Source organism: Tamandua tetradactyla, chromosome 1 (assembly GCF_023851605.1).
Source record: "Tamandua tetradactyla isolate mTamTet1 chromosome 1, mTamTet1.pri, whole genome shotgun sequence".
In the NCBI taxonomy this organism is placed as follows: Eukaryota; Metazoa; Chordata; class Mammalia; order Pilosa; family Myrmecophagidae; genus Tamandua; species Tamandua tetradactyla.
Genome location: NC_135327.1, coordinates 187000493 through 187027707, shown reverse-complemented (window position 1 = coordinate 187027707; position 27215 = coordinate 187000493). Strand labels below are relative to the sequence as shown.

Genomic DNA, 27215 nt, shown 5'->3' with positions numbered 1-27215 from the left:
CCAGCCCGGGCCGCGGTCCCAGGTCCCGGCCCGGCGCCATGGAGCGGCGCTGGCCCCTGGGGCTCGGGCTGCTGCTGCTGCTCTACGCCCCGCTGCCCCCGGGGACGCGCGCCAAGGAAGGTACCGACCACCCACCCCCTCCCTCCCTCACGGCCCCGCCCGCACCTTGCACCAGGGGCAGGCATTCCTGAGGAGGTCCTCCTCCCGTGCCCCTCTCCAGCTCTCCAGCTTTGCCCAGGCCACAAGGCCATCGACTGGCCAGGCCAATCTTTGGTCCTTAACCCCAACCAGCTGCTTTCTGGGTCAGTCACCCCCGCTGCTGCTGACCAGCAATTTGCGCCTGGGAGTGGGGAGTGAGCTTCTGACCCCTGGTAGGAAGCACCGCCAGGACTACCCAGCAATCCCTCACTCCCAGGCAGTTCCAGGCTCGGGTACCCAACCCAGAGATCTGAACCCTCTGAACACGGAGGGGAAATTTGCCTTATGCCCTTGGCCGGGTGGCAGAGGAACCCACTCCTGGGGGAAGGGTTAGGACTCCCTGCACAGGGGTTCCCTGGATGTAGAGGTAGAACCTTACATGTGAAGGCTTGCACACCCTACCAGCCCCACTTCCCAGACTCGGAGCTATGCCTGGTATCCCACTCCATGCTCCCAATACCAGGCCAAAGCAGGCCTTTGGAAAGTGAGTCCCACATTCAGAAACCCCTTTCAGAGCTCCTCTGTCTACCCGCAGCTCCGCTCGTGACTCCCAAAGTTTGAGCTTCTCTTCCTTCTCTCAATCTCTTCCTGTTCTACGAGTTCCCCGGGCCTCACCAGCCCCTGGTGAATGAAGGGCGCACATCTTTGGCTTCTCTTCCTCATGCTTCCTGCACTGACTTTTAAAGACCAAGCTCTCCAATCCTTGCCCCACTCTACCTTCCTCCCCTTCACACTCCCTGAAGGAAGACAGAACAATCCCTGGAGCAATTCACTCCTCATTACTGGGCCATTTTCCTCCCCTAAGTCTGAGGAAGTCACAGTGTTAGAAACAGGATGCTACGGACTGGGGCTGGGGACCCAGAATAAGGAACAGAGATTGCACAAGGGGACTTCTTCCTGGGAGGTCCTTCCTCCTCCCCAGAGGTGACAGGACCCTTTTCTCCCCACCTCCAGTCACCCTGATGGACACAAGCACGGCACAGGGAGAGTTGGGCTGGCTGTTGGATCCCCCAGAGGAAGGGGTAAGTGTCAGGGGAGGGAAGGACCTAGGAAGTCCCAAATCTTAAGGCCGGTGGGAAATGGGGTGGAGAGGTGGGTGGAGGAACAGAGAAAAGAGCAGGAAAAACTGGAAGTGTCTCCTCTAGGAGGCAGGAGTTGGGGGGGGGACAATGCGCAGAGGCTGAGTCAGAACCTCCTGAATGAGACATTGGGCTGGGGGGGGGGGGTGCTCTAGACATCACCCCATGGGGAATGCTTCATGGCCTGGTTCCACTCCCTCCCTGTGTCAGAAAGGGAGGGATGAATACTTGTGAGAACTGGAAGCACTGAGCCCACATTGCCCTAGGAGGAAATGGACCTTGTCAGGTGGTGGTTTAGGGCTAGGACCAAAGCCTTGCTTGGGAATGGACAGAAGCTCAGAAAATGTTTTCAATCTGAGGTTTCTCCATCCCTAAAGGTGTTGCAGAGATGGGTTTCACAGGATCAGGTGATCCTGTAAAAGTATTTTCTAAATTGTATATATGTATGTGAACATTATTTTCTGGGGAGGTAAACCAAAACATTCATCAAACTTTTCAAAGGGTTTTTCACTCTAAAGGTTAAAAGCTGCTACAAGATGGCCTCTAAAGCCTTTAGTGCATGCTGTATACCTCCCCGCTAGGCTCCATGTACAACTTGCATTCCAGCTGTTTAAGCTTATTTGAGGATATAACAGCCTACTACAAGCCCCTTCCCTCCTTAGATATGTCTAAGGCCTAGTGAGCAGAGGTAGAAGGTGGGATGAGTCTCAGAGAGCATACACAGGTCCCAAGGCAAAGAGCACATATCCACAGTCAGCAATGCTAACCACGGAACCACTGGAGGCTGCCCCGATTCTGACCTCAGCCTCTCTCCCCTCTGGTCCTGGGTCCCATTCTCTTGGTGTTCTCTTCCCTACTCCAGTAATTGGGACCTCAGCTGAGCCTCTATTTCTGGAGTCGGAGTAAGTTGCCTTCTTTTCCTCTGAGCCCATGATTCCAGGCTCCAGTCTCTGCTCTCCCACAGAGTGGCCTGTAATTAGAGTTAATAGACTAAACCATAATGTATCCTATAGGAGGGGCTGCTTGGAAAATCCTGGATTAGACCAGCCCTAATAGGCGCCTCATCTCATAAACCAGCTAATCACCCCACAATGATGGCTGCAGGTCCATCTGCCAGCTCCCACGCGCCCTCCTGGGACCCCTGCCACCTCCACCCAAATAACTCCTCTGTAACTGGGCTGGAGTAGAAGTGAGGTCCCTCTCTCAGCTCAAGCTAAAAACCCTTGTTCTAGGACAGCAAGAAAACAGCCAGCAGTCATACACTCACACTATCTGCCCTGTCCCCTTTCCTTCTTTCCATCTTTTCAACATACAGAGAAACACATTCAGGTCCAGGCTTCCCACAATGTGCCCATGTAGCAGCCAGCAGAGCCTGAGTGATAAGTGAAAAGATTCTTATTGCTGGTCCTGGGCAACTGGTTCTCTTCCATCTGTCACTGTTGGAACTAGAAGAGGCGACTTACAGTTGGGAACATCTGCTTTTCTGGCTTCAGCTGCAGCTGTAGCAATCTGGTTAATGAACTGTGCATTAACCACCCACCAATCTACCCACCTGACCACCCCATCCCATGCCTGCCACTTGTGCTTCCTCATTACAGCGTCCTCTTAGCAACAAGCCCTAGGTGGCTTTCATCATTCCAGCTTCATTGCCTTTCAGACATCCCTTGACTGATCTCTGAATTCTCTAACGTAATGCAGAATATGTGCCTCACGGCAGCTTATATTTCTGCCTGTCCCTCACCCCATCCCAAATTCTTACTTCATGGTGCTTTTTCTTGCCTTTTCCAAGAGCTGAGAGGTTACAGTGATGAAAGCCCCTGAATTATAGTGCTGTAAAAAATCAGGAGACTTGCTCTTTGGGCAAGTGGACTTTCTAAGGGCATCAGTCTCCTCTCTAAACATAGAGTAAGTAGAAACCAAAATATTAATGAGATATTTTATAAAACTTGAAAGCCTCTTTCTTCAGTTCATCTGGAAGAATAATGAAATGAGAGAGCAGTCCTACCAGATATCAGAGCATGCTCTCCATCAACTTATAATTAAGAATACCCAGGTCAATGGAACAAACCAGACCCATATACATGAGATTTTAGTGAGTGATAAAATTGGAATTGTAGATCAATGTGGAAAATATGGATGAGTCAATAATTTGACGATTAGATGTCCATAATTAAAAAGAAGTAAAGTTAGGACTCTTACACTATACATAAAAAATAAATTGGGAAGCTGAAAATCCAGACTTAAAAACCAAAAATACTAGGAGAAAATATATGACAAGATGTTTACAGTCTTGAGATGGGTGAGCTTCCCAAGCAAAACACAAAACCCAGGAAGTCATAAAGAAAAAGGCTATTGATTTTATCATGCAAAAATTTTAAATGTATGTCAGAACATGAATGATACCTTTAACAAAATTAAGTAGAATGTGCAAAATGGGAGAAAATATTTGAGACATACCTTTCTAAGCAAAATTTCTATACCATGAAAGAAAGCTCATCCAAGTTAATAACCAAAAGATAACAGTAGAATATTGGACAAAACTTATGAACAGATAATTGCACAAAAATATGAATCTCCAATGAACAACAGAAAATCATGTGCCACTGTCTTGTTCTAAGAACTGTAAATTAAAATAGTAAGGAGCTGTGTTTTGTTCTTATGGTTGGGAAAAAAATAAAAGATCATTAATAACCAGTTTTGGTGAGGTTTTGAAAAAATGAACACTCATCTCATGCATTATCGATGGAAGTGTAAAGTAATAAAGCCTTTTTGGAAAATAATTTGCCCATACCTTATTATGAAATGTATACATCTATGTTTTGATACAGCAGTTCTACAGAAATCTGCACAGTTTTCCTTAAAAAGGAAATTAGAAACTACCTCAGTGTCCATCAGTAGGTGAATGATTAAATGAATTATGGTAGAACAATGAAATACTATGTTAGGAATTATTAAAAAGAATAAGATAGATCTAAACATACTCATGTAGACATCTTTCAAAGACTTATTTGTTTTAAAAAAGTAGATTAACACGTCAAAAAAAAGTAGATTACTTGTATGACCCCATTTATATTAAAAAACAACACAGAAACACTAAAATCTAGAAGCATTGAAAATGTTATTCACAATGGCTCTTCTGGGATGGGAGTGAAAGGAGGGGGTGACTTTCACTCTTTATTATATGTAAGTGTTTATTCTTTAAAGCTTTATAATAAGCACATAGAGGCATAATGATTGAGGGCATAAATTCAAGCTAGAGTGACTGTCTCTTAATAGCTGTGTGCCTTGGGCAAGTCACTTCACCTCTCTGCCTCAGTTTCTTCAATGTGTTTAGAACAGTGACTGACCCATGGTGAACACTATATTAATATTATTAGCCATGTTATCACTCAGTTTCAAAAAAATGTTGTAATATAATAGCAATTAAGAGAGATGGAATAGATGATGTCTAGGAGTCCAGCCAACTTCGGCAATTGTTGATTTTGAGAAGGTCCAAACTGGAGGGGATGTTAGAGAGAAAGAGTTCTTCTCCGTGGAAGAGTTCTATGCTTTTCGTTGCCCTCTAAAAGTATGGGCACTTTAATAGTTAACATGAGTCTCCTCTTCTCTGAACAAGTAGGCAGAAGGATTTTGTGAATGGGCTTTTTTTTTCTTCTGAAAAGGTTTATTGCAAAATGTAAGAAGCATAAACAAACAATTAAAAGAGCTGTATATTGTCATACAATAAATAACCAAACTATTGCAGCAAGTGCATCCAAAGGCTCTGTAGCAGGACTGCTCAACTCTATTCCCACCTGAACTTCTCTTACATCTACTCTAAGATTCCCTACCTGCTCCCTAATCCCACTGACTGTCAGCCTGGTCTGACATGGGCAACCTAGCACTGGCTACCACACCCAATGGTCAGCACAGGTAACAAAGTGAAACATATCTCCCACCACCACCAGACCACGAAGGAGTTTGCTGTCTCTGGCTATCCAAATGTCTTCTTTATCAGTCAGAGCCTTATAGGAAGATGTAAGTTCCATTGAGAATGGAAAAGAGAGATAGGCTGTCTTTCAGAGTTTACTGTGTGTTACAGTCATCTTACACCTTACTAGAAAAAACTGTGTCCAAAGTTGAAGGATGACGTAGAGATCTGCCTTATAGGAAGATGTAAGTTCCATTGAGAATGGAAAAGAGAGATAGGCTGTCTTTCAGAGTTTACCGTGTGTTACAGTCATCTTACACCTTACTAGAAAAAACTGTGTCCAAAGTTGAAGGATGACGTAGAGGTCTTATAAAACCTTTTATAAAAAAGGAAGACTCTAGGACAAATACTAGACTTGACTGGATGCTTAAACAACAGGTTATAACCATGATGTTCTGTGCAAATCAGGGTACATGATCAACTTAAACTTGGAGTCATGTTTGACTCCAGCACATGCAACTAACACCTAAATTTTGTTTATGCTTTCTTCCAAATTTTTCTTGAATCTTACCTCTATTTTCTGTTCTCCCTGTACTTTAACCTAGATTCTTATTACCACATGTCCATATTGTTTGTAGCAACCTTTTTATTGGTCTAGGACTCAACTTATCCTTTTTTTGTCCTTTGTCTTCATAGCGACCAGATTTTTCTTTCTCCAGAAAGAAATTTTTGCATCTCATTGTAGCTTTGCTGAAATATCTTTTTTTTAATGAATAAGGATGTTTATTCCAGCATTCTTTATAATGGAAAAGAGAAACGCTGTAAACAACCTACATATTCACTCAATAGGGATGAATAAATTAAGGTGCATCTATGGTTAGGAAAATTATGCAGTTATTAATAAAAATAGAATTAATTAGATTGATATCTCTTGGCTTGTTCCTCTTGTATCTTGTTCATTATGCATTTTTTTTATTTCCCCCTACCCAATTTATTTTAACATCTGTTCCCACTATTATTTACTTATTTTTAATTCATATTTTTTACTCATCTGTCCATACTGTAGATAAACGGAGCATCAGAACAAGGTTTTGTGAATGGGCTTTTGTTGCAAAAATCTGTCATTAGGGTATCTAACAGCCCTGCTGATTAAATAGATAAAAATTGGTGTTCATGCTCTCATAGTTGGAATGGTTGATTTAAGGGGACTTGGGCTGGCTGGGTATATAAATGGGTGTTATCTTGGCTGTTTTATCCCCAAATACATTCCAGGACCCTAAACACTTTACCTATAATCCTTGGTGAGGAGAGGGTGGGACAAGTAGTGTGAACCTGGGAAGCTCTGATATTGGCTTCCTATACCTCAAGCTCTAAAAAAGATGGTTTAGGGAATAAGTAATTACCCATCCCTGATTCTGATTCTCTTCTCTCAGTGGAGTGAGGTGCAGCAGATGGTGAATGGGACACCTCTATACATGTACCAGGACTGCCCAATGCAAGAAGGTGGAGACACAGAACACTGGCTTCGCTCCAGTTGGATCTACCGGGGTGAGGAGGCTTCCCGTGTCCATGTGGAGCTGCAGTTCACTGTCCGGGACTGCAAGAGTTTCCCTGGAGGCACAGGGCGTCTGGGCTGCAAGGAGACCTTCAATCTTCTGTACATGGAGAGTGACCAGGACGTGGGCATCCAGCTCCGCAGGCCCTTGTTCCAAAAGGTGCTGCTTCCCCTCAATGCCATTTTGGTCCTGATACTGATCCCAGCCTGATTCCTTAACCAGAAGCCAACTCAGCTAAGCGTAAGAGAGTGTGGCAGAAATAAGAAGTGAGTCTAGGCATAGAATGATGAAAAAATGTGAGACTAGAAATCAGAAGGGCTGGGTTTGAATGTAACTTCTACTGTGTCCCGACTTTGAACGCATCACTTAACCTCTCTGAGCTTTGGCTCCTTGTCCTAAAATGGAGATAATAATAGTGCCCACCTTATCTATTTTAGTGGTTTGTCCAAGGATCCATTGGTGGAAGGTGGTGAAAGTAGGGAAGCTTAATCCAGAGCGATTCAGACTTTTTCTGTCAGCACTCTTGAGGTTCATGTGCTACACACTCCATGAGTATGGCTGGAGTTATGTAGTAAGTGATATAACTCCCTGCAGGCTATCTCTAATACCATCTCTGTCTTTTCTACTCAAGAGAACATACTGGAATGCAAAAGGGTATTATTATATGATGTGTTTTCATCTTTTTCCAAAGATACAAAATTTGTTGTTAGTAATAAATCAATTATGACCTACTTTATAGCGAATCACCTCTTTGGCACTGAGGTTGTAACACCTCAGAATAATGGAAATATATGGACTGTAGAGTCCCCCTGACAGGGTTCCAGTGCCAACCCCATCACTTAGTAGCTGCAAGGTTTTAAACTTCACTTAGTCTTAGTTTGCTCATCTGTCAAATGGAGATGATAATCCATTTTATTTCATAGGATTAGTATATGGATTAAATAACATAATGCACAAAAAATTCTCAGCCCAGTACCATACCCATAACAAGCCATCAGATCATGGTTTTGGAAATTAAAGGTAGTATGCAAAGAATTGTTTCGGGTGCATGAATAGGAAGCGTGACTTTGCCCTTGCTTCCTTCTACTCCCCACCTTCTTCCCAGGTGACCACAGTTGCTGCAGACCAGAGCTTCACCACTCGAGACCTTGCATCAGGTGCAATGAAACTGAATGTGGAGCGCTGCTCGTTGGGCCACCTGACCCACCGTGGACTCTACCTTGCTTTCCACAACCCTGGTGCCTGTGTGGCCCTGGTGTCTGTGCGTGTTTTCTACCAGCGCTGTCCTGAGGCAGTACATGGATTGGCCCGATTCCCTGACACTCTTCCAGGACCCGGCGGGTTGGTGGAAGTAGCAGGGACCTGCTTGCCCTATGCCCAAATCAGCCCTGGCACCTCAGCTGTGCCCCGCATGCACTGCAGCCCCGACGGTGAATGGTTGGTGCCTGTGGGGCGATGCCACTGCCAGCCTGGCTATGAGGAGGGCAGCGAGGGATGCCTGGGTAAGGAAAGGAATTCTGAAGAGCTGTATGAGCTCCTATAGGGGATCCACCAAGAGAAAAGTTCTATGGGGTGCCAAGGGTAGAGAAAGAGACCAGTGCTCCATATCAACAATTTTTAACTTGAGTGCCCAGGAGCCCTTGGGCCACATATGTGGAGGTTTTTCAGATACATGGGATAGTGGTGGGCGTTGGGGATCATTCTGCCTATAGAAAATTGGAAATCCATGGCTTTGCTGCATTCTCTTTTCAGCCTGCCCTAGTGGCTCCTACCGAGCTAATGAGGACCCACCCCATTGTCATAAGTGTCCCCAGCACAGCATAGCCGAGTCTGAAGGGGCCACCATCTGTACCTGTGAGAGCAGTCACTACAGAGCCCCTGGGGAGGGCCCCCAGGTGGCATGCACACGTGAGTCCAAGGGTTGGGGGCCTGCCTGTCTACAAGAAGGTATAGGACCTTTGCTGAGCCCTTGTCAGGGTCAGAATTTTCCGGAGTTTTTCTGATATTGGGAACTGTTTGGGGTGTCAGACACAGCTCCTCCTTTGTTCCCCAGCTGTTCTCGGAAGAATGTGGAGATGTGGTTAAGCCTCAGTAGGAATAAAATATTCCCACAAGACCTTCAGAGGACATCAGACCTTCAAGAATTGGGATGTGGGAGGAGGTGGGTGGTCAGCAGCTTGGGTGAAAATGAAGTTGGTTTCTACTGACATCTCCTTTTCTCCCACAGGTTCTCCCTCAGCCCCCCGAAATCTGAGTTTCTCCATTTCGGGCACTCAGCTCTCCCTGCATTGGGAACCCCCAGAAGATATGGGAGGACGTCAGGATGTTAGATACAGTGTTGGGTGTTCCCAGTGTCAGGGAACAGCCCTGGATGGGGGGCCCTGCCAGCCCTGTGGGGAAAATGTGTACTTCTCTCCAGGGGACAGCGGGCTCACTGTGCTTGCTGTGTGTGTCAATGGCCTCGAACCCTATGCCAACTATACCTTTAACATTGAAGCCCGAAATGGAGTGTCAGGGCTGGGCACCTCCAACCGTGCCAGCACCTCACTCACCATCAGCATGGGGCATGCAGGTGAGGAGGTCTGGGGAAGGGCTAATACAGGCACTGGGAGGGCTTAAAGTCCACAAGGACAAATTGATGGGCAGGAGGCAATTGAAAAGCTACTTAAGTTATTTTCTCTTTCATTCCAAATCCAACTTCAACCTCCCAAATCCCAGAATCAACATCAGGCTTATCTCTGAGACTGGTGAAAAAAGAACCACAGCAGCTGGAGCTGACCTGGGCAGGTTCTCGACTTCGCATTCCCGGGGGCAACCTGAGCTATGAGCTGCATGTGCTGAACCAGGTCAGGAGGCTACTAAGAGACAGTGTCTAGAGTTCAAACCTGAACATACCCCAACAGCCCTAGTCTAGGGTGTGGGACGTGGAAAAGACTGTTGTGAAGTAAACTGCAGATCTTTCTCAGAACAATAGTCTACAAGGAGTTGTCCTTTATTCTCTGCTCCCAAGACTGCCTGTCACATCCACCCAAGTGGGATTTGACATGACCCACTTAACACAAGTCCCATCCACAGAATGAAGAACGGCACCAGAAGGTTCTAGAACCCAGGGTCTTGCTGACTGAACTGCAGCCAAACACCACGTACATTGTCAGAGTGCGAATGCTGACCCCGCTGGGCCCAGGCCCTTTCTCCCCTGACCATGAGTTTCGGACTAGCCCACTAGGTGAGCCACCCTATGCCCTGCCCTGAACACACACACATCTGCTATCCCCACTGAGGCATCTGAGCCCCTTGCCTAGACAGGACACAAATGTACACATGTGCGCACACACACACACACACACACATAGAAGCTGCCTCAATAGAGCCCACCCAGGCTCGTACTAAGCCCTCACACCTTCTCACCTACGAGCCAGTATTCTGTCAAATCTTACCGCTCAGTTTAGTTAGTACTCATCCACAGGTAGTCCCAAGCTGAATGGTCCCTGTGCAAAGACCCTTCCCACACGCTCTCTCCTTCACTCGCATACACACATACACATGCCTCTCCTACACTAGTTACATACAAACAACTGAGGCTCACTGAGCCAACTCATCTTGAGCATGTAAACCCAATGACCTGCCCTTTTAAGCCCATGATTTAGCTCAGCCCATTTCCCTACAGCTTCCAGGGGCCTGACTGGAGGAGAGATTGTAGCCGTCATCTTTGGAGTGCTGCTTGGTGTAGCTCTGCTGCTTGGGATTTTTGTCTTCCGGTCAAGGTGCTGACTCTCAGACCTCCTGCCCTCTTCCCATCCCCATTCCAGGACCCTGTGCCCAGTCATACATCCCTGTGAAAAGACCCAGTGACTCTCCTCTCTCCTTTGGTAAAAGCTTATGTCCCACACCCATCCTATACCCCCAACCATATTCTCCCTGGAGAAAATTCAGCCAGAGCCTGGGGTCTCCAGGATGCACAGTAATTACAAAGGGATTCTCGGGTGGTCCTGGGACTCTAAAGGTTGATCTCCCAACCCCCTATAGGCGAACTAAGCATCCACGGCCTCAGAGAAAGCGTGATTGCGTCACCCATGTGGACCGAGGTGAGTCAGGAGCACCTGTGCTGGTGTGGGGGTGGCTGAGAAGGGCCAATGGACCCACTTGGCAAGGCCAACTCTGGAGGTGTGAGTGGGGTTCATTGTCCCTAAGGCTCTTATGTTTTGCTACCTAATTAACTTTGTTTAATTAACTTTGTACTGCTAGCCCCTAGTGGCTCTGATGTAATTATCTGTTAGTTTTTAGTGCTATTGTACTATCACTGGTACACTCTGGACAGCCTTTCCCCTCCTAGCTGGCCTCTTCTGAGGGCTGGAGCTGGGCAGGAGGGGGATTGTCCAGTGGTCTCCTTGAAGTCCTTGAGACATGTGGGCTTCATGCTTGTCACTTCATTCGGTGTTCCACAAAAGGAGGGGTCAGTGTTCCATCCAAGCAGTGAGGGTGGAAATGCTTTGTCTGGGTATGCAAATGAGGTGTGAAAGATTGGAGGAGTATGGGGAGCAGGGGTGAGAAGGAAGGGCAAGGAATTTAAAGTGGGTCAAAGGGCAATGGGAAAACTGGGTAATTCATTTCAGGCTCCAGGCAGTGATGGGGGAAAGCGGGGAAGAGCACTTTCCCAGTCCATTATTTTGCCCCACTACTCTAGACGTTAGGAAGTGGGAACACAGGAACGTTGAGCCTAGACAAGAGGCAGAAAGGCTAGGATACAAAGGCTGTAGTTGCTGCAGGTACAGACTTTTCCCCCACAGCCAAAACTGGAGTCATCACAAGGAAGAGAGAAGTATGGAGCCTGAAACTAGGTGTCTACTCCTGGCCCTTGTTCCTTGCCACCCCCCTCCCTCCTAATATTCCTGAGTTCTGGAGTTCTATGGCTGAACCCTCCTTGCTTTCCCCACAGAGGATAAACTCTGGCTGAAGCCTTATGTGGACCTCCAGGCCTATGAGGACCCTGCCCAGGGAGCCCTGGACTTCACCCAGGAGCTAGATCCAGCCTGGCTGATGGTAGATACTGTTATTGGGGAAGGTGAGTATTGACTTGTACTCATTGCCAGTCCCCTCCACGTGGCAGCACAGAGCTACCAGCAGGCCCCTTCCTTCAAGCCTGCTGTCCCTTCCCTGTGGAGCCCAGCTGGCCCTCTTCTCCCACGCAGATTTCCAGATAAATTCATTCTCTGCCTTCCTGTATACTCTCATGCATACTGTTGTGATGTTATAACCCCCTTATCTGGGATCCTGGGCAACCCCCTGCCTCCTACATGGTTTGCTTCTGCAGTTATTAAGTTTCTTTGTTAATAGAGATATTGATGTGCCAAGGCTCAGGCTATTCTCATATGTTTCTCAAATGCGGGGAAATTCAGTCTCCCACACCCTGCATTCCACCCCACCAGGAGCCCAGTGTCCTTGGGCTGCCTTGGTCCCTTGGGTCACCATAGGAAATAGATCTGAGCAGAGAACAAAGCTTGGCAGTGTCCTTGCCAATTGTGTAGCCAAGCCTGCTGAGCTGTGACTGGAGGAGCTCACAGAAGAGAGGCAGCAGTGATCAACCTGCCCAGTCACTTCTGCCCTGCCCTGCCCTTTATGCACATGCCATGCCACCCCAGCACAATGCCTTTTCACCAAATGTTTACTGCATACCTACCATGAGCTTGGTAAGATCCATGTCAACACAGGGAGACAATGGTATACAAGTTACAGAACTTCACTCCTAGTCCAGATTCCTGCCTCTTCCCCCCAGAAATACAGCCCAAGATCTGTTCCAGGAAGGGTCTCTGATCCTCCACAGAGAACAGAAGGACTGGAAGATATCACTGGACTGTCTGTTCTCTTGGAGGAGCTTGAAAGTACACTGGGGCATGACCCTGTTTCCCTTCTACCCAGGAGAGTTTGGGGAAGTCTATCGAGGGACGCTAAGGCTCCCCAACCAGGAATGCAAGACTGTGGCCATTAAGACCTTGAAAGACGCGTCTCCAGATGGTCAGTGGTGGAACTTCCTTCGAGAGGCAACGATCATGGGCCAGTTCAACCACCCGCACATTCTGCACCTGGAAGGCGTTGTCACAAAGAGTATGAGGAGTAGTCTCCAAGAGCATGTGCAGTGGGGGCGGGGTGGTACAGGGAGGAGGGGCCGAGATCACCAGAGATAGAGGAAGGGTGTGCTGCCAAGGACAGGAAGTCTGGTTCTGGACATAGATGGAATGGAGGCTACCATAAGGATGTATGCTCTGTGTCTTAGGAAAGCCCATCATGATCATCACGGAGTTTATGGAGAATGGAGCCCTGGATGCCTTCCTGAGGGTGAGAAGGGTGGGAAGACTGGCTGGGAAAGGGGGTGTACTGCAGAGCCTTGGGCATCGGCTCCTGGTTGGGGAAGAAGAAACACTGCCTGTCACCTAAGTCACCCTGCTCATTCTGCTGTAGGAGCGGGAGGACCAGCTGATGGCTGGGCAGCTGGTGGCCATGCTGCAGGGCATAGCATCCGGCATGAGCTACCTCAGTGACCAAAGTTATGTCCACCGGGACCTGGCTGCCAGGAATATCTTGGTGAGTCAGAACCTGTGCTGCAAGGTGTCTGACTTCGGCCTGACCCGTCTCCTGGACAACTTTGATGGCACCTACGAAACTCAGGTTAGATCCCTGTATGTATACACACACACAACAATTATATGCCATGCATGCAGCCACACATGCATCCCTAAAAGGATTCATGTTCATAAGCTACAATAACTTTCTATCTGCTTCCAATATGTATTTATCTTGTACTCACCCATGCCCTGAAAGGCATCCCCTTTCTGTTCCACACACCCTACTAGGGAGGAAAGATCCCCATCCGTTGGACAGCCCCTGAAGCCATTGCCCATCGGATCTTCACCACTGCCAGTGATGTGTGGAGTTTTGGGATTGTGATGTGGGAGGTGCTGAGCTTTGGTGACAAGCCCTACGGGGATATGAGTAATCAGGAGGTAAGCCCAGGATAGTCTTCTCCATGCCATCCCTTACTCACGCCGCTACTTCCCCCCCATCTCTTCCCAAAGTTCTCCTGTGGCCCTTTCCTTCAAATATCCTTGTTTCTTCATCCTAACATACAATTTTTCTGTACTCTTATCTTCTCTGATCCCATCACTTCTCGCCCTGTTGTCTTTACTATACTCCTTGGCTCAGGACTGACTTAAGGCTCAGTTGCAAAGATCTTATGTCAACATAGGTTTTACATGGGCAGCCAGGTTAGTTTCCTATCCTGGGGCATTCCTTCCCTCTTCCTCACTTGGCTTGCAGGTCATGAAAAGCATTGAAGATGGGTACCGGCTGCCCCCTCCCGTGGACTGCCCTGCCCCTCTGTATGAACTCATGAAGAACTGCTGGGCCTATGACCGTGCCCGTCGGCCCCACTTCCGCCAGCTGCAGGCACAGTTGGAGCAATTGCTTACCAACCCCCACTCCCTCCGGACCATTGCCAACTTTGATCCCAGGTAACCATGCTAGGGGAGGGCAGATTTGGGATAATGGAAATAGGCATTCAGCCACATCTACTGAGTGCAGGGCCTCCAGAGTCCTGGACACAGTCCAATGTATGAGACACAACTATGATCCTTGCCCTTGGGGAGAGTCCACCCTGTTGGAGATGTGGTCCCACCCTTGTTAGCTCCCAGTCTGATAGAAGACAGGAAGCAAACACACTGAAACACATGAAGCACAGAAAGCAAAAGAATTTTTAAAGGTACTTTAAAGAGGTCAGCTTTTGATCACTCACATTTGTAAAAACCTTCTGGCCAGGCCCCAAATCCCCAACTTCACCTGGGCTGGTTCCGTCTTTTCCTTCTCAGGCTGCCTAACTTGGGGCCCTCCCTGGAGCCAACCTTTCTTGTCCCACTGCATTATTTTTCTACCAGAGCCTTATCTTTGGGGACAGTTTCTGTGGTCTAGACTGGGTCTCTTCTCCATAGAAATATCCCTCCATACAGAGGAAAGACTCATTCATTCAATAAACTTTGCAGAATCTACTGCGGGCCAAGCTGTCCTGGACACTGGAGATTCAGAAATACCTAAGACCTGACATCTACTCCAAGGAGCTTGGTTGATTCAGTTGGGGTGGGGAAGACAGGTAAAGGGCAAAGGGGAAGAGCAGACTTGAGGGACCAAGTGGCAAGCATGGTTTGGGGAGCTGAGAGCAGGCAAACTGTAAATAGCGCAGGACAGCAGCATCTTCAGGGACAGCAGCCAGAGACAAAGCCAGAGAGATAGCAAGGATCAGGGCAAAGACCAGCACTGCTAAGAAGTAAGGATTTTATCCTAAATGCAGAGAGGACCAGTTTTAAAAACCACCCGTGGGAATGAGTGACATGGTCAGAATTGCCTTTTACCAAAAGCAGGGCCAGAATGTGGAGAATGAACTGGCAGAGGAAGGAAAGTGGGAGTCAGGGCCAAGGCTGAACTTGGAGTACTTTATCGGGGAAACCAGCCCTAGTGTGCTGGCCTCTGCAACAAACCACCATATATAACCTTGTTTCTATGAGAAAATGTGTTCCAAGTTCCAACTTTTGAAACTATCTTTTGGAACATAACTCCCTTGTACACTGGAGACTGCATGTGCTAATCTTTCTGGAATGTTGGATATTTTTCCCCCAGCAGATTTACTTTGCTAATGGCTTTTGGCTCTGGCTAGTTTGAGTACAGGAACACTCATTGTATTGTGGGTGCAAGAATAACAGCAGAGGTTGAAGGCGGCAAGCTAGGGCTGCCCCCAGAAGTCAAATGGCCACCCTGAAAGAAGGGCAGGGCTCCGCTCAGCTGCCAGGGCCTCCGTTCTCTCTGCCTTCAGCTTCCTCTGAGCTGGGATAGCTGATACTTTTCAGGTCTTAACCAGTCCCCCATGGTCGCATAGAGATGGCTACTCCCAGTGGGTGACGGGCTGCTGGTACTAATCTGTTATGAACTTCCTGGGCTGCCCCTTTCCCTAGGTTCTACCAATTTAGCAGGATTCTCAGCCCGTGAGAGTGCACACCAGGAAACAGGCCAGGAAATGGGTTCACAGACAATGGCCGGGCTAATCCACAAAGTCCTGGCTAATCTCTGTGCACAGACAACCAACTTGAATGCTGACTGCAGAGTGCTCAGAAGGCTGAGCACAGCCCGAGTGATGCGGCCCCATATCCCACAGGGTGACTCTTCGCCTGCCCAGCCTGAGTGGCTCAGATGGGATCCCCTATCGCAGTGTCGCCGAATGGCTTGAGTCCATACGAATGAAACGCTACATCCTACACTTCCGCTCAGCCGGGCTGGACACCATGGAGTGTGTGCTGGAGCTGACTGCTGAGTGAGGCCCGGCTCCCGCGGGGGTAGGATGGGAAAGGCAGGGCTTCTGGGGTTTGGCCCTACAGACTCACACCCTTTCCTTGCCCACAGAGACCTGACGCAGATGGGGATCACGCTGCCAGGACACCAAAAGCGTATTCTTTGCAGTATTCAGGGATTCAAAGACTAAGTGGCTGTGGCGCAGGCAAAGGCACGGCCTGAGCCTTCCCGCCACCCTGCCCTCTCTTCAGGGAGCATGGATGGGGCCTGGTCACACATCATGCCCTTCCCTTAACCTACCAGGTGTAGGCCGTTGGTGCTGCTCCTGCCTACCCTTCCATGAGGAATTTGCCTCTGGATCTTGGGATCCTCTTTGTTTTAAGTAGGGAGGTAGGGGTAGAAGTAAAAGGGTAATTATGGGGAGGGAGTTGGGGGGAGGGCTTAATATATATATATATACATATATATATATATAAATATACATATATATTTTTGTAAATAAACAAGAACTGAGTTTTCACCCTTACCCATGATTTTTTTTTTCCCTCTATCCCTTCCATCCCACTCAGCACAGCTGTAAGGCACTACAAATAGTCTTACTGAGAACTCTGGAAAAAAAAAAAAAAACAACTTTATTTGTAGCTACAGCCACAACCTGGCAGCATGGGGGAGGGTGGGGATGTCTGGGCCATCAGCCCAGCCTAGCCCAGCCCAGCCTCCCAGAGGACCAGGGTATCTCCTCGCCCTCAGCAAGCAGAGTACAGAGGCTGCTGGGGGGCATCAGGGCAGCAGTGAAAGCAGCAGCACTAGACCTGGTGCTCCTTCAGGTGGGGTCCTTGGAGGAGTGTGGGTGATCCCTGCAGGATGGGGGAGGAGGACTAGACGCCCAGGCCCTGGACTCTGCATCCCTAGGCTATGTTGGGTCCCTGGATTGGGGTGCTGAGGTGGGGCTTGGAATGGAGGGAGGGACTAGGCATCAAAACAATAACTGAGGTGAGGTGAGGCAGGGCAGGGTGGAGGGGCAGACTGGTCTCAGTGTGGGTGGTCCAATGATGGGGAAAGAAGCTGTAGTCTAGGAGGAGGCCCGTCCTTACTCAAGTCTGGGCTCTAGCAGTGTGGCACTTCCGACAAAGCACATGTCCATCCAGGGGGAAGCAGCCATTGTCATCAGCCTCAATCGACAGGGGCTTCCCACAATCCTGGGAAGAAGGAAGAATAAGGCAAGCACCAGATTGAAGACCTTGGTTCCACTCCCACTCTCTACCATCACATGGCTCTTATCTAAATCAGGAAGGCCAAATTCTGCATTGACTCAAGTTGGTGTCCTCCTCATTGGTGTCCCCCAACCACACCCAAGTTCCCTACTCATTCTCACTTCAATTACCCACTTTCACTTCTGTACCCTTGGCCTCTCCTACAAGAGAATGAGTGATGAGTTGGTCTGCTTCTGAGGTGTCCAGCTTCTCCCTACCCACTGCCACCGTAATAAAGGATGTGGGGCTTCCTCCATCCTGCCTTCGGCTCCTTTCTGACCTCGTTGTTCTTTAACCTCACCATCTCCTGCACCCCTGGCCCAAATAAAGCACAACATTTTTCTCTCTGATTTCCTTGGTCAGTCCCCTATCTTGATTTATCCAGAAGTGAAAGTGACCTCAGAGAAACCCCACATCCCCCCTTTCCTGCAATAACAGGAAGCATTTGGTAGGGTGGGGAGGGGGAAATGATACCACTGGTCTACCTCAAAATTAAATGGCCGACTGCCTGTAGATTGGAACTTTCTACCACCTTGCTTATAAGCCGTGGCTCTCTACCACCTCTGTGCCAGGGCCAACCCTGAGGAAATAGGGGACGGCTGACCTCACACTTGTAACACTTCATGTGGAAGTTCTTGTCCAGAGCCACCACTCGCACGGTCTCATCACGGCCAGGCTCAGGCATGATGGGCTCTGCGCAGACAGAGCACCTCGGGGCATACTGCCTGTGGGAAACAGAAAGCAGGGGGGCAGTACGGGAGCCAACAGAGGCCAGCCAGGGGGCATGCAGGACTTTCATCCGCCCTTGCTAGAGCACAGGGTAAGGAGATGGAGGTTATGCGGCAAAAGAACAAGATTACTCTGTCCATGTGTATTTACCCCATGTTTAGGTGGATGGCACTCATGAGAAAGGCCAAAGACCAGGCTTCCATAACCGGTCCTTACTAAGGACAATGTCCTGCCTCTCCTGTACTCAAAGCCCCATCCTACCATCTCTGCCACGACTACTCACTGATCTCCTGCTAGATTTCTGTAGACCCCACCAACATCTATACCACACAACCAGAAGGACCTCTCTCCCGGATCCCTGGCCCTATCCCCTGGCACTGTGAAGCCAGGGGTGTGTGTGTGGCAGGGGTAGGGGGGCTGTGCCCTGACTGCTAGAGAGCGCAGGATGTGCAGTCCCGGGCGCTCAAGGTAGAATCCTGAAAACAGACCTCAAGCTCACAGAGGTGGAAGTTAGATTCTTCAGTTTTATGGTACCACCCCTGAGCTGCTTTATGGGATTTTCCTTGCTGCCCTGAGAAAGCAGCCAACTTTATAATAAATACTGTTTCTAGGGAGAAACTATTTTCCCAAATAGCTGATTTCCAAAGAACTTTTAGAACCCCACCTGCATGTGAAATGAAGTCACTCATGTACACTTTACTGAAGGCAAGACACACACCTAAAAGGAGCCTCAGCAAGTCAAGGGCTATGATGGAACTAGCCAGCAGCAAAACTACACAGACCTAAAGCAATTAGCTAAATCCAGATGATAAGAGCCGTCTGCTACCAGACACGAAGGCCAAGTGTTTGGAGCTGTCTTTGGGACTGGGGTGGCAGGCTGGCTTTCTCAGATGAGATCACACTTAGAACCCAGAAAGGAGGCTGGGTAGGTTCTCACTTGTGGTAGTCAGGGACGCAATGGGGCCGGTTGGCCTGGTCCACAATGAAGGAGGTACCCTCCAGGGGGCAGGCACAGACCACACAGGTGAAGCACTGTGGGTGGTAGGCTTTGCCTGTGGCCCTCAGCATCCGTTCGGTGATGGGCTGCCCACAGGTGTTGCACTTCTCCAGGGTGTCCTGAGGTGACGGCAGTAGCAGTTAGCAGGGGCGTGGCACCCAATAATCAGCTTCCAAGGCCTGTCCACCCCACGCCCAACCTCAGGCTGACCCCTCAGCCCCAACCCTTACTCACAGTATAGCAGCCCTCACAATATGGGGCTCCCTCCAGGCTGTAGAACTGCTGTCCTTGAAGCTGCTGCTCACACTGGTGGCAGGTAAAGCATGCGATGTGGAACAGCTGCCCCAGCGCACGAACTGCAGGCTGGGCACGGGCCAGAGGCTGGTGGCACCGGCCACAGGACTCTGGAAAGAGAAGATGGAAATAATAGGAGGAAGGTCACACGCTCATAAGAGATCAGCTGGTTCAGATGGGGTGTGGGGCCACCAGTACCGACCAGCACAGTGACATCGGGGAAGGCGTGCCAGTGGGCTCACCATTGACGGCCACGTTCTGCCTCTGAGGATGCTCCATGTCCTGCATCAGCTGCTGGGTCAGCTGCTCCAGCTCTTCCACCTCCTTCAGAGTCAGAGGTCCTGGGGCCCCAGGGGAGCGGACCTAAAACCCCAACAGCTTCTTCAGACCCTCTCTCCGAGGGCCACACCCTCTGACAGTCCTCCTCAGCCAACTTACCCACCTTCTTCCAGTGAGGTCTTAGCTCCCCTCCCACTTCCCAGATGCTCAGTTTGCTCCTTAAAGCTCATCATTCTCCCTCCCTGTCCCTAGAGGGGAAGGGGATTCCCCTTAGCCTGGCTCTTGTACAGCCAGGTACAGCACCACCCCCTTCGCCCAAACCCTCCCTGGGCAGTCACAGACAGGCCAAAATGACGGAGCAGACGGAGGCTACACACACAGCAGCTCAGGTCACTGAAGCACTGAACACGCCAGGGCCACGCATAAACCCCAAGGAGCATGCATGCTCGTACATCACCCCCCCATGGAATAAGTTGGTACACAGTTGCGTGCGTGCACACGCGCACTCACACCTACCCGTCCCGCTTGCTGCTGAGCAGCCCCTGTCAGCGTGAGGATATAACACAGGCGGGAATCACAGGTTAAACCCTAAGAGCTCTCTGCAGGAGCCCAGTCCCCTTCCCCCACCAGCTCCCAGCTTCTCAGGCAGAGATCCCAGGGACCCCTCCCAAGCTTGGGGAAGTACAGGGTTTCCAGATTACCTGACTCTACTCCCTCCCCAGTAGGCCCCAGAGAAGTTCTAAAGGCCATCCCATCCTTTCTGTTTAGGGAATCTTGGAAACCAGAGTGTCAGTGGCACTGTCAGTAACCCTGAGAACTCCTGGGAGGAGGCACCGCAGGAGCTGTCTAAACTGCAGCACCATTTCTATGAGTAATTCTCCATTACTAGATTAAGTCCAGGAATGTTGCCCTTACTGCTGAATGTTCTGTCTGGATTCCTTCATTCCTATAACACCTGCAATCACCAAAGCCCTTTTCTACCTCCTCCCATAGCCAATTCCCCCAGCAGCTCCCGGCCCCACGCACCCTCACATCCCTGCCTGCATCGAGAGCTACATTCACTCTGCCCAAGGAAGTCCGGTTCCCTAGAAATCAAACTCCCCCAGGTCTCAGGCATTTTCCCCTTAGATACCTGCCATCTCCTACCCTTAACTGACATGTGTCCTCCTCCGCAATGCCAGCTTCACCTTCTTCCTCTCCCAAGCTTTCCTTCCTGGCAGCTTGGGGACAGAGGAAAGAGACTCAGCCGTTCCTTCCAAATGTCAATTTCATTTCTTTCGAAGTGGGAAACATCCACATACATCACCTCCCCATGTGCACCCACAGTCCTCAGGACACACTCTAGCCAGCCATGGTTCTTCTTTTCTGCCTGCCAGCATCCATGTCACAGCTAGAAGTCCACACTTAGCCCCTCAATCTTAATGGCTCTAAACTTCACTCTAGCTCAGTACCTTCTACTATGGGTCACCTTGAAGCTAAGATTTACCAGTTTCCTTACCTCTAAGGTCTGTCTCCTAACCATCACCTGCCTCTCACTCCTACCACTCATACCTACTAAATGAACCAACTCCAACCACTCCCATTTGCCTTGCCCATCAAGTTCTTCTTGCTTACCCCACCACCCCCATCCCTAGCCTGCCCCCTTGACCACCTACTTCTATAATGCTCTCACTCTTATACCCTCAGGCTCTATCTCATCACTTATCTGACCCAATCTCCAACCCTGGGCCATACCACCACCCACTTCCTGTTTCTGCCTCCAAGCTGCAGAAAGTAGGAGGAGAGATCACTAAACACTGCAGAGTGAGTTCACAAAACACTGCAGCGCCCTCCACACCCTTCAGCTTCAGCTCGCCTGTCTGGTATTTGGTTCCAGTAGATTCCCAGTTGCCTTCCCCACAGCAGCTGTTCCAAACCTTTTCCATCTCCTCAAGCCCCCAACTGCTTCGCCCCCTCACTCTCAGCAATGACCTCACCTCCTACATTACTAAGATGGAAAAAAGCCAGTTTAGGCTCCCTCATCTTTCTTCTTCTCCACAGAAAATACCATAGCACTGTTGTCCTTGCTCTCTGGAAATACCTCTGGGGGGCCTTCACCAGTATTTCCCCCAGGACCTCATCTAACCGCAGACCCTTCTCTCATAGACCATCAACTTCTCCTCCACTGGCTTTTTCCTTCTGGCTTACAAGCAAACCTAGGTCATTCTCCCCTAGTACAGAACCCCACCAACCCCCTCCACAGAGTCCTTCCCTTAGTCCTTCATTTTATTGCCAACTTTGAAGAGTAGGCAACAGTGGCGACTCCATTACTCCTTCTTCAGCACCTTACAGTCTGTCCCCCATAGGGTACACAAACTGCCTCCTCATGGCCATCTAGGATTTCCTAATAGTGATATCTCTGGCCTTATTTTAGCCCCCAATTATCACACATTCTCCTCCCTTGGCTTCTATTCTTCTACACTGACTTGTCACTCCTACTCCTTTAAGCCATTTTCCTATCCTCTTTGCTGACTACTTCCTTCACCAGATAAACATGAGTTATTACCCAAGGTCCTTCCCAGGCACTCAGTATTCTCTATATATTTTCAGTGGGAAATCACATCGGCTTCTACAGCTTCAAATGTCACTGTACATCCTATGTACACGTACATGTCCTATGCACGTCTAGTCTGGCCTTCTCCTGATACCTGGTCCCAAGATTCTAACCGAATGACAGTTCTAGCTTAAAGTCAGTTCTGCTGGAACATCTTGCTCAACAAGGTGACAGCTGGACTCCTCCTCTTCCCCTCCAAACTATTTCCTCTTCTAGACTTCTCTATTTTGTTAGCCATACCATCATTCCCCAACACACCCAAGTGCAACTTCTGTGGCATTTTTTTTTTACTCCTCCCCCTCCTCTTCCAATTGCTTATCAGTTAGCACGTCCTGTAGGCCCTTCCTTTCTAAGAACTCTCCTACATGAGCCTTATTTTTCATTTCAACGAATGTTACTGTAGCCCACAAGCGAACCCACATACATCAGTGACCTCCCTACCACTGGAACACACCTCTGCTGGGAAAACTTTACAAAAAAAGCTTCCAAAAGCACCATCTTCACCAGACCTCCCAAATCCAGCTATAAACCTACTCAAAATCATAACTTTTCAGTCCTCACAAGATCCCAGGAGTGCTATTCAATTTCTTCTACCTTCTAGCTCCCACCTACCTCTCTAAGTATAGCTCTATAATTTTTCCAAAGGAACCTTCTGTTTTCTAGTCTCTAAGCACCCCTTGAGTATGCATGCTCTTGAATTTCACTATTCCCATCCAAATGCTCTTCCCTCTCCTTTCCAGGTTTCTAAGTCATAGCCATTTTTCTGGATACACCATCTCCACAGTTGATTCCCTATTCTGAGCCCCTGTCACACAGCCCTGTAACAGGAATCTCATCAGCACTCAGCATTTCTCCTTATATGAGTAAATACAGACATTCACTAACTCTACAATTGGTTAGACTATACCAGGGTCTTTTCAACTCTGAAGCTCTAGTTTCCTAAACCAGATTGTAAGATTTAAGAAGACAAGAGCAATGTTATGTAACTACAGCTTTCATATTTTGGCATGTATGCATTAGTCACAGAACCTAACACTTTCCATGCATTAGCTCACTTGATCTTTACAACTATAGTATAAGATAGACAACATTGTTCTAAAGGTGGGCAAACTGAGGTATAAAATTCACCTAATTTGTCCAGAGTCTCATAGCTTGTGGGTTTCCAAGCTAGAATTCCATCCCAGGGCCATCTGACTCCGGCACTCTTAACCTCTTTGAGAAATCTCTTCCCATGTCCTATACTCCTGAGCACAGAGCACAGTATCTGGCACCCAACAATGCTGGCTCAGCCTGTGTTTACTGATGCTGCTACTCTTATCATCAGATGGGCCCTTCGGTGGTAAGAGTTGGAGAGATTAACTCAATATGGGGGAAGAAACAAGGTTTGCCTGGTGATCTCATCCCTCCCCTCTTACATTCTGGAGCAGAGGTCCAAAGGAAAGTCCACCAAATGTTCTTATTAATTTAGAGCCTGTGCTGCTCTCACTGTTCCCAGTCAGTCCCCACCCAAACCAGACATGCTAGCCTGTTCTTCCAGAAGTGCTTTCTTTTATGGTAGTCCCGCTAGTCTAACCAAGAGGATGAAAATTGCTATCCCCTCACCGCTACCTCCCTCCAACTCTCTTGAGTCACCTTCATTCTCTGGATCCAGACTTAACCCTGACCTCAGCCCCCTGGACTCAGTCTAGTCCTGCAGTCCTTCCTCACCTGGTTTTGAGCTGGTGAGGGCATTGGGTGCTGCTTCTCCTGTACTCGAGGCTTCTCCCTCTGTTGAGCATATGTGAAACTGGGGGGTTGAGGGGAGCCTGTGGCAGCAGAAGTAGGAGCTTCAGGGGACCCCAGCTTCTGATTGGGCTGTGACCCAGGTCCACCTGGGGCTCCAGGGCTGAACTTTGAGGCCACAGGAGTAAACTTGGGAGTCACGGGAGAAAACTTAGGGGTTGGAGCTGAAGATGATGATGCCGGGGCACTTCGGGGCTGTGTATTAGCCAAAGACACAGGCTGAGGCTGGGACTGGACATGGAACTGGACCTGAGGCTTGGCCTGGGGCTGGATATGGAACTGTGTCTGGCTCTGAGGCAGGGCCTGAGCCTGAGGTTGAGGTTGGGAGTTAGAAGGGACTTGCTTCCAAGGAGGTAAGGGTGCTGTGCCCCCAGTTACGGGCTTAGTACTGGACTTGGAAATTAATGGGGTGGCAACGGGTGGGGGTACATATCCAGAAGACACCTGCAAGGGGAGACAGAGAAGAAAGAAGTACAGTTAGAGAAGAATGCCACCCTTAGTCTTATCCCCATGCCTCTTCTCATATGGGCCCTGCTTCTCCTAGCCTCTCCTCTTGACCCTCACCCGGGCTTTGAAGGGATCATTTCTGGTCATGTCGTCCAGCAACGAGGAGAGAGAGTCGATCTCCAGGTCAATACTGCTCACCTTCTCCCTGGGCTAGAGAGTCAGAAGTCAGAGAGCCCATCCCAGTCCTCCATTCCCACCCCACTTCCAACAGAGGTGATAAGGAAGAAAGGACACTCCCCTCTTCCCAGGGAGTGTCCCAGGCCTTTCCATACCTGTGGTGGGAGGGGTAAGGGGGCCTCAGTTCCTCCCTCCTCCTCCAAAGGAGGCGGCGGGGAAGGGAAGATCTCCTCTTCCAGGGGCGCAGGGGGAAACGGGTCTTCAATCGGTGGAGGGGGGGGTGGGAAGGCGCCTCCCAGAGCACCTTCCGTGTCGTCACCCTCCCCAAGGGGGGGAGGAGGAGGTAAAGGAAAATCTGGGATAGGAGTGAAAGAAAGGGCTGTCAGTTCCTTCTCCCCAGTTGCCCTGTTTTACAGCTCCAATCTGCAACCCAAAAACTCTCTCAGGGGTCCCCGGGAGTGTGGGGTCGGCTCTGGGAGCACCGGGCCAGCTACGGCAGGGGCACTGCAAAGGAGTGGAGCAGCTCCCGTTACACTTCGGAAAACGGACCCAGAAGGGAAGGTCGGTGCCCCACATTCCCGTCTCCCACCCCCGGGCAGGGGACTTGGAACGGTCCCAGGAGCCTTGGCTCCCAGCCATAAGCTCCGCGATGAGGTAAGAACATCTGCTCGGGACAGGGTAGCTGCGCCCAGCCCCCTCTGCAGCAACCTTTCCAGACACCCCCGAACTCCCGAAAACATTGCCCCCACTCCGTGCGGGCGGGGGTCCAGCTCTCAAGCCCATCGGCTTACCTTCCGGGGGCGGAAGGGGGATCTCGCCCACCCGGCCCATTTGTGCACGCTGAGCCCCAGTCGCCGAGGCGAGCTCGCTGTCCCCAGGCCGGAAAGGATTCACTTTGGGCTTTGGAGCCACCACTGGGGCGAACTTCTTCTGAGGAGCGTAAAATGCCGGAGCCGAGACCGAGACAGAGACAGAGATCGCAGGAGGCGGACGGGGGGCCGCCATGGCAAGGCCGGGCTGCTGGGGGTGGGTCGCCAGGTTACGCAGCGCGGAAGCGCGCTGAGGACTCCCTTGTGGTCCGAGCTCCTCTCGGGGACTCTCCCACCCGCCTAACCCGGCGCCCAGCTACCCTCTCCCAGTAGGCAGCCGCGGGGCGGCTCCCCGCGTCTCACCGCGGGCCGGAGCGTGCGCGCGGGTCCCGGGCGGCCGCCTCCGCGCTGAGTCCGCTGTGTCTGCGTCCCGGTCAGGAGCCGCCTCCAGCCAAGCGGGGAGGGACGCAGGGAAGAGGGAGGGAGGGAGGGGGCGGGAAGAGAGCGGCACCGAGACCATACAAGGAGCGGCCCGGAGAGGGGGCGGGGAGTGCGGGGAAGGCGGACGAGGCAGGAAACTCCCCCAGGAAGGGGCCCTGATCCTGCCGGGGGCCGAAGGCTCGGCGAAGGTCCTCCCGCCCCCGCCGCCCCGGCCGGGCGCAGACCACCCCTCCCCAAACACAGGCCTCTGATGTCATTTCCTGACCTGCCCCCACCCCCAGCCTGACCCGCGGGCGCCGGAGATCTGACTCACGGTCCCCATTGCGGTCTGAGCCGGCGGAGGCCGGACGGGGTGACCCAGAGGTCCCCAATTGGCTCCAACTGTACCTCTATCCCGGCGCGTCCCCGTTCCTCTCTGGGCCTACTGTTACCTGTCCACGCCACCCTCCGCTGCTCCTCCCCCACCCCCATCCCCCGCCCCGAGCCTCGGGCGCCCAGCCCCAAAACCCCTCAGGCAGCCGGGATTGTTAGGACTGCGGTGGAACTTGGCTCAAGTGGACGCGGATGGTGAGGGGGAATCTCTCCCTCTCTATGCCCACCTAGGCCCTTCGGTGACCTGGATGTGTGTGAGCACGAACCTCGAGGGCTTATTGGAGGATACTAACTTCAAACCTTGGGCAGCCTCTTAAGTCTTCTAGGAATTTGCATCACCCGCGCCCCTGCCTGCGGATCTGATAAAACAGGGAGAGTTCGTGCCTGGCCCGGTGATGAATGGAAGCGGAAGGGCGGGGCGGGGACGGGGGCAGTGAGGACCGACGTGGACGCGGGCGACACGTCTTCCACAGTTCTTTGGCGCCCACCGCGACCCACCCCGCAAGGAGCGTATCAGCGAACGTGGGGTCTGCCGGGATGCCGGGACCGCGCTCCGTAGAGCCTCCGGCTCGTGGGACCCGGTTCCTCAGTCTCCGACTCTGCTCCAGGCCACCCGAAGAAGACAAAACCTGGATTTTTTTTTTAATTGTATACGGAAATTTACATAAACATTTCTTGAATCCTTCCACACTCACTGCCTGCATATGGAGACGTCGTCTTTCACTCTTTCCCCCAATATACCATCCCAAAGGCGCTTCCTTTTGTCCTGTCAGTCTTCACAGCCATCTAAGGTTTTTTCACACCAACTTAGTAGGCCCAGTCCCTGACCCTCCAAATCAGCTAACGTCATGAGCTTCTGAGCTATGCTTTAGAGATAATCAGACTCACCTTTTAAAAATGTGGATGAGAAATATGAGACTGAGAGGTTAAGTAATGGGTCCACCTGATCTTTGATAAAGATTGTATAACTAT

At 50.3% G+C, this 27215-nt stretch overlaps 2 protein-coding genes across 4 annotated transcripts; one reads left to right on the top strand and one right to left on the bottom strand.

Annotated features, from left to right (window-relative positions):
- On the top strand, nt 1-16717 carry EPHA1 (EPH receptor A1). The gene is made up of 18 exons (XM_077148447.1): nt 1-120; nt 1153-1220; nt 6621-6902; nt 7849-8245; nt 8496-8651; nt 8971-9315; nt 9462-9589; nt 9819-9969; nt 10411-10507; nt 10770-10828; nt 11680-11805; nt 12660-12845; nt 13015-13076; nt 13200-13406; nt 13592-13741; nt 14055-14248; nt 15937-16092; nt 16182-16717. Exons 1-18 carry the CDS (start codon nt 39-41, stop codon nt 16258-16260), a joined length of 2925 nt encoding a protein of 974 aa, XP_077004562.1. The 5' UTR covers nt 1-38; the 3' UTR covers nt 16261-16717.
- On the bottom strand, nt 16678-25827 carry ZYX (zyxin). Of its 3 annotated transcripts, none has more exons than XM_077148474.1 (10): nt 25413-25827; nt 24777-24976; nt 24562-24654; nt 23923-24441; nt 19586-19706; nt 19284-19453; nt 18990-19168; nt 17928-18048; nt 17165-17269; nt 16678-16927 (listed from the first exon to the last, which is right to left on the bottom strand). In XM_077148474.1, the coding sequence occupies exons 1-9, from the start codon at nt 25624-25626 to the stop codon at nt 17165-17167; spliced, it is 1722 nt and encodes a 573-aa protein (XP_077004589.1). In that variant the 5' UTR covers nt 25627-25827; the 3' UTR covers nt 16678-16927. The 3 variants fall into 3 exon arrangements, with proteins under 3 accessions (XP_077004589.1, XP_077004580.1, XP_077004571.1); XM_077148465.1 differs by having other exon boundaries at nt 16678-17269; nt 25413-25638; nt 25794-25809; XM_077148456.1 differs by having other exon boundaries at nt 16678-17269; nt 25413-25641; nt 25794-25808.
- Nucleotides 25828-27215: the final 1388 nt, after the last annotated feature.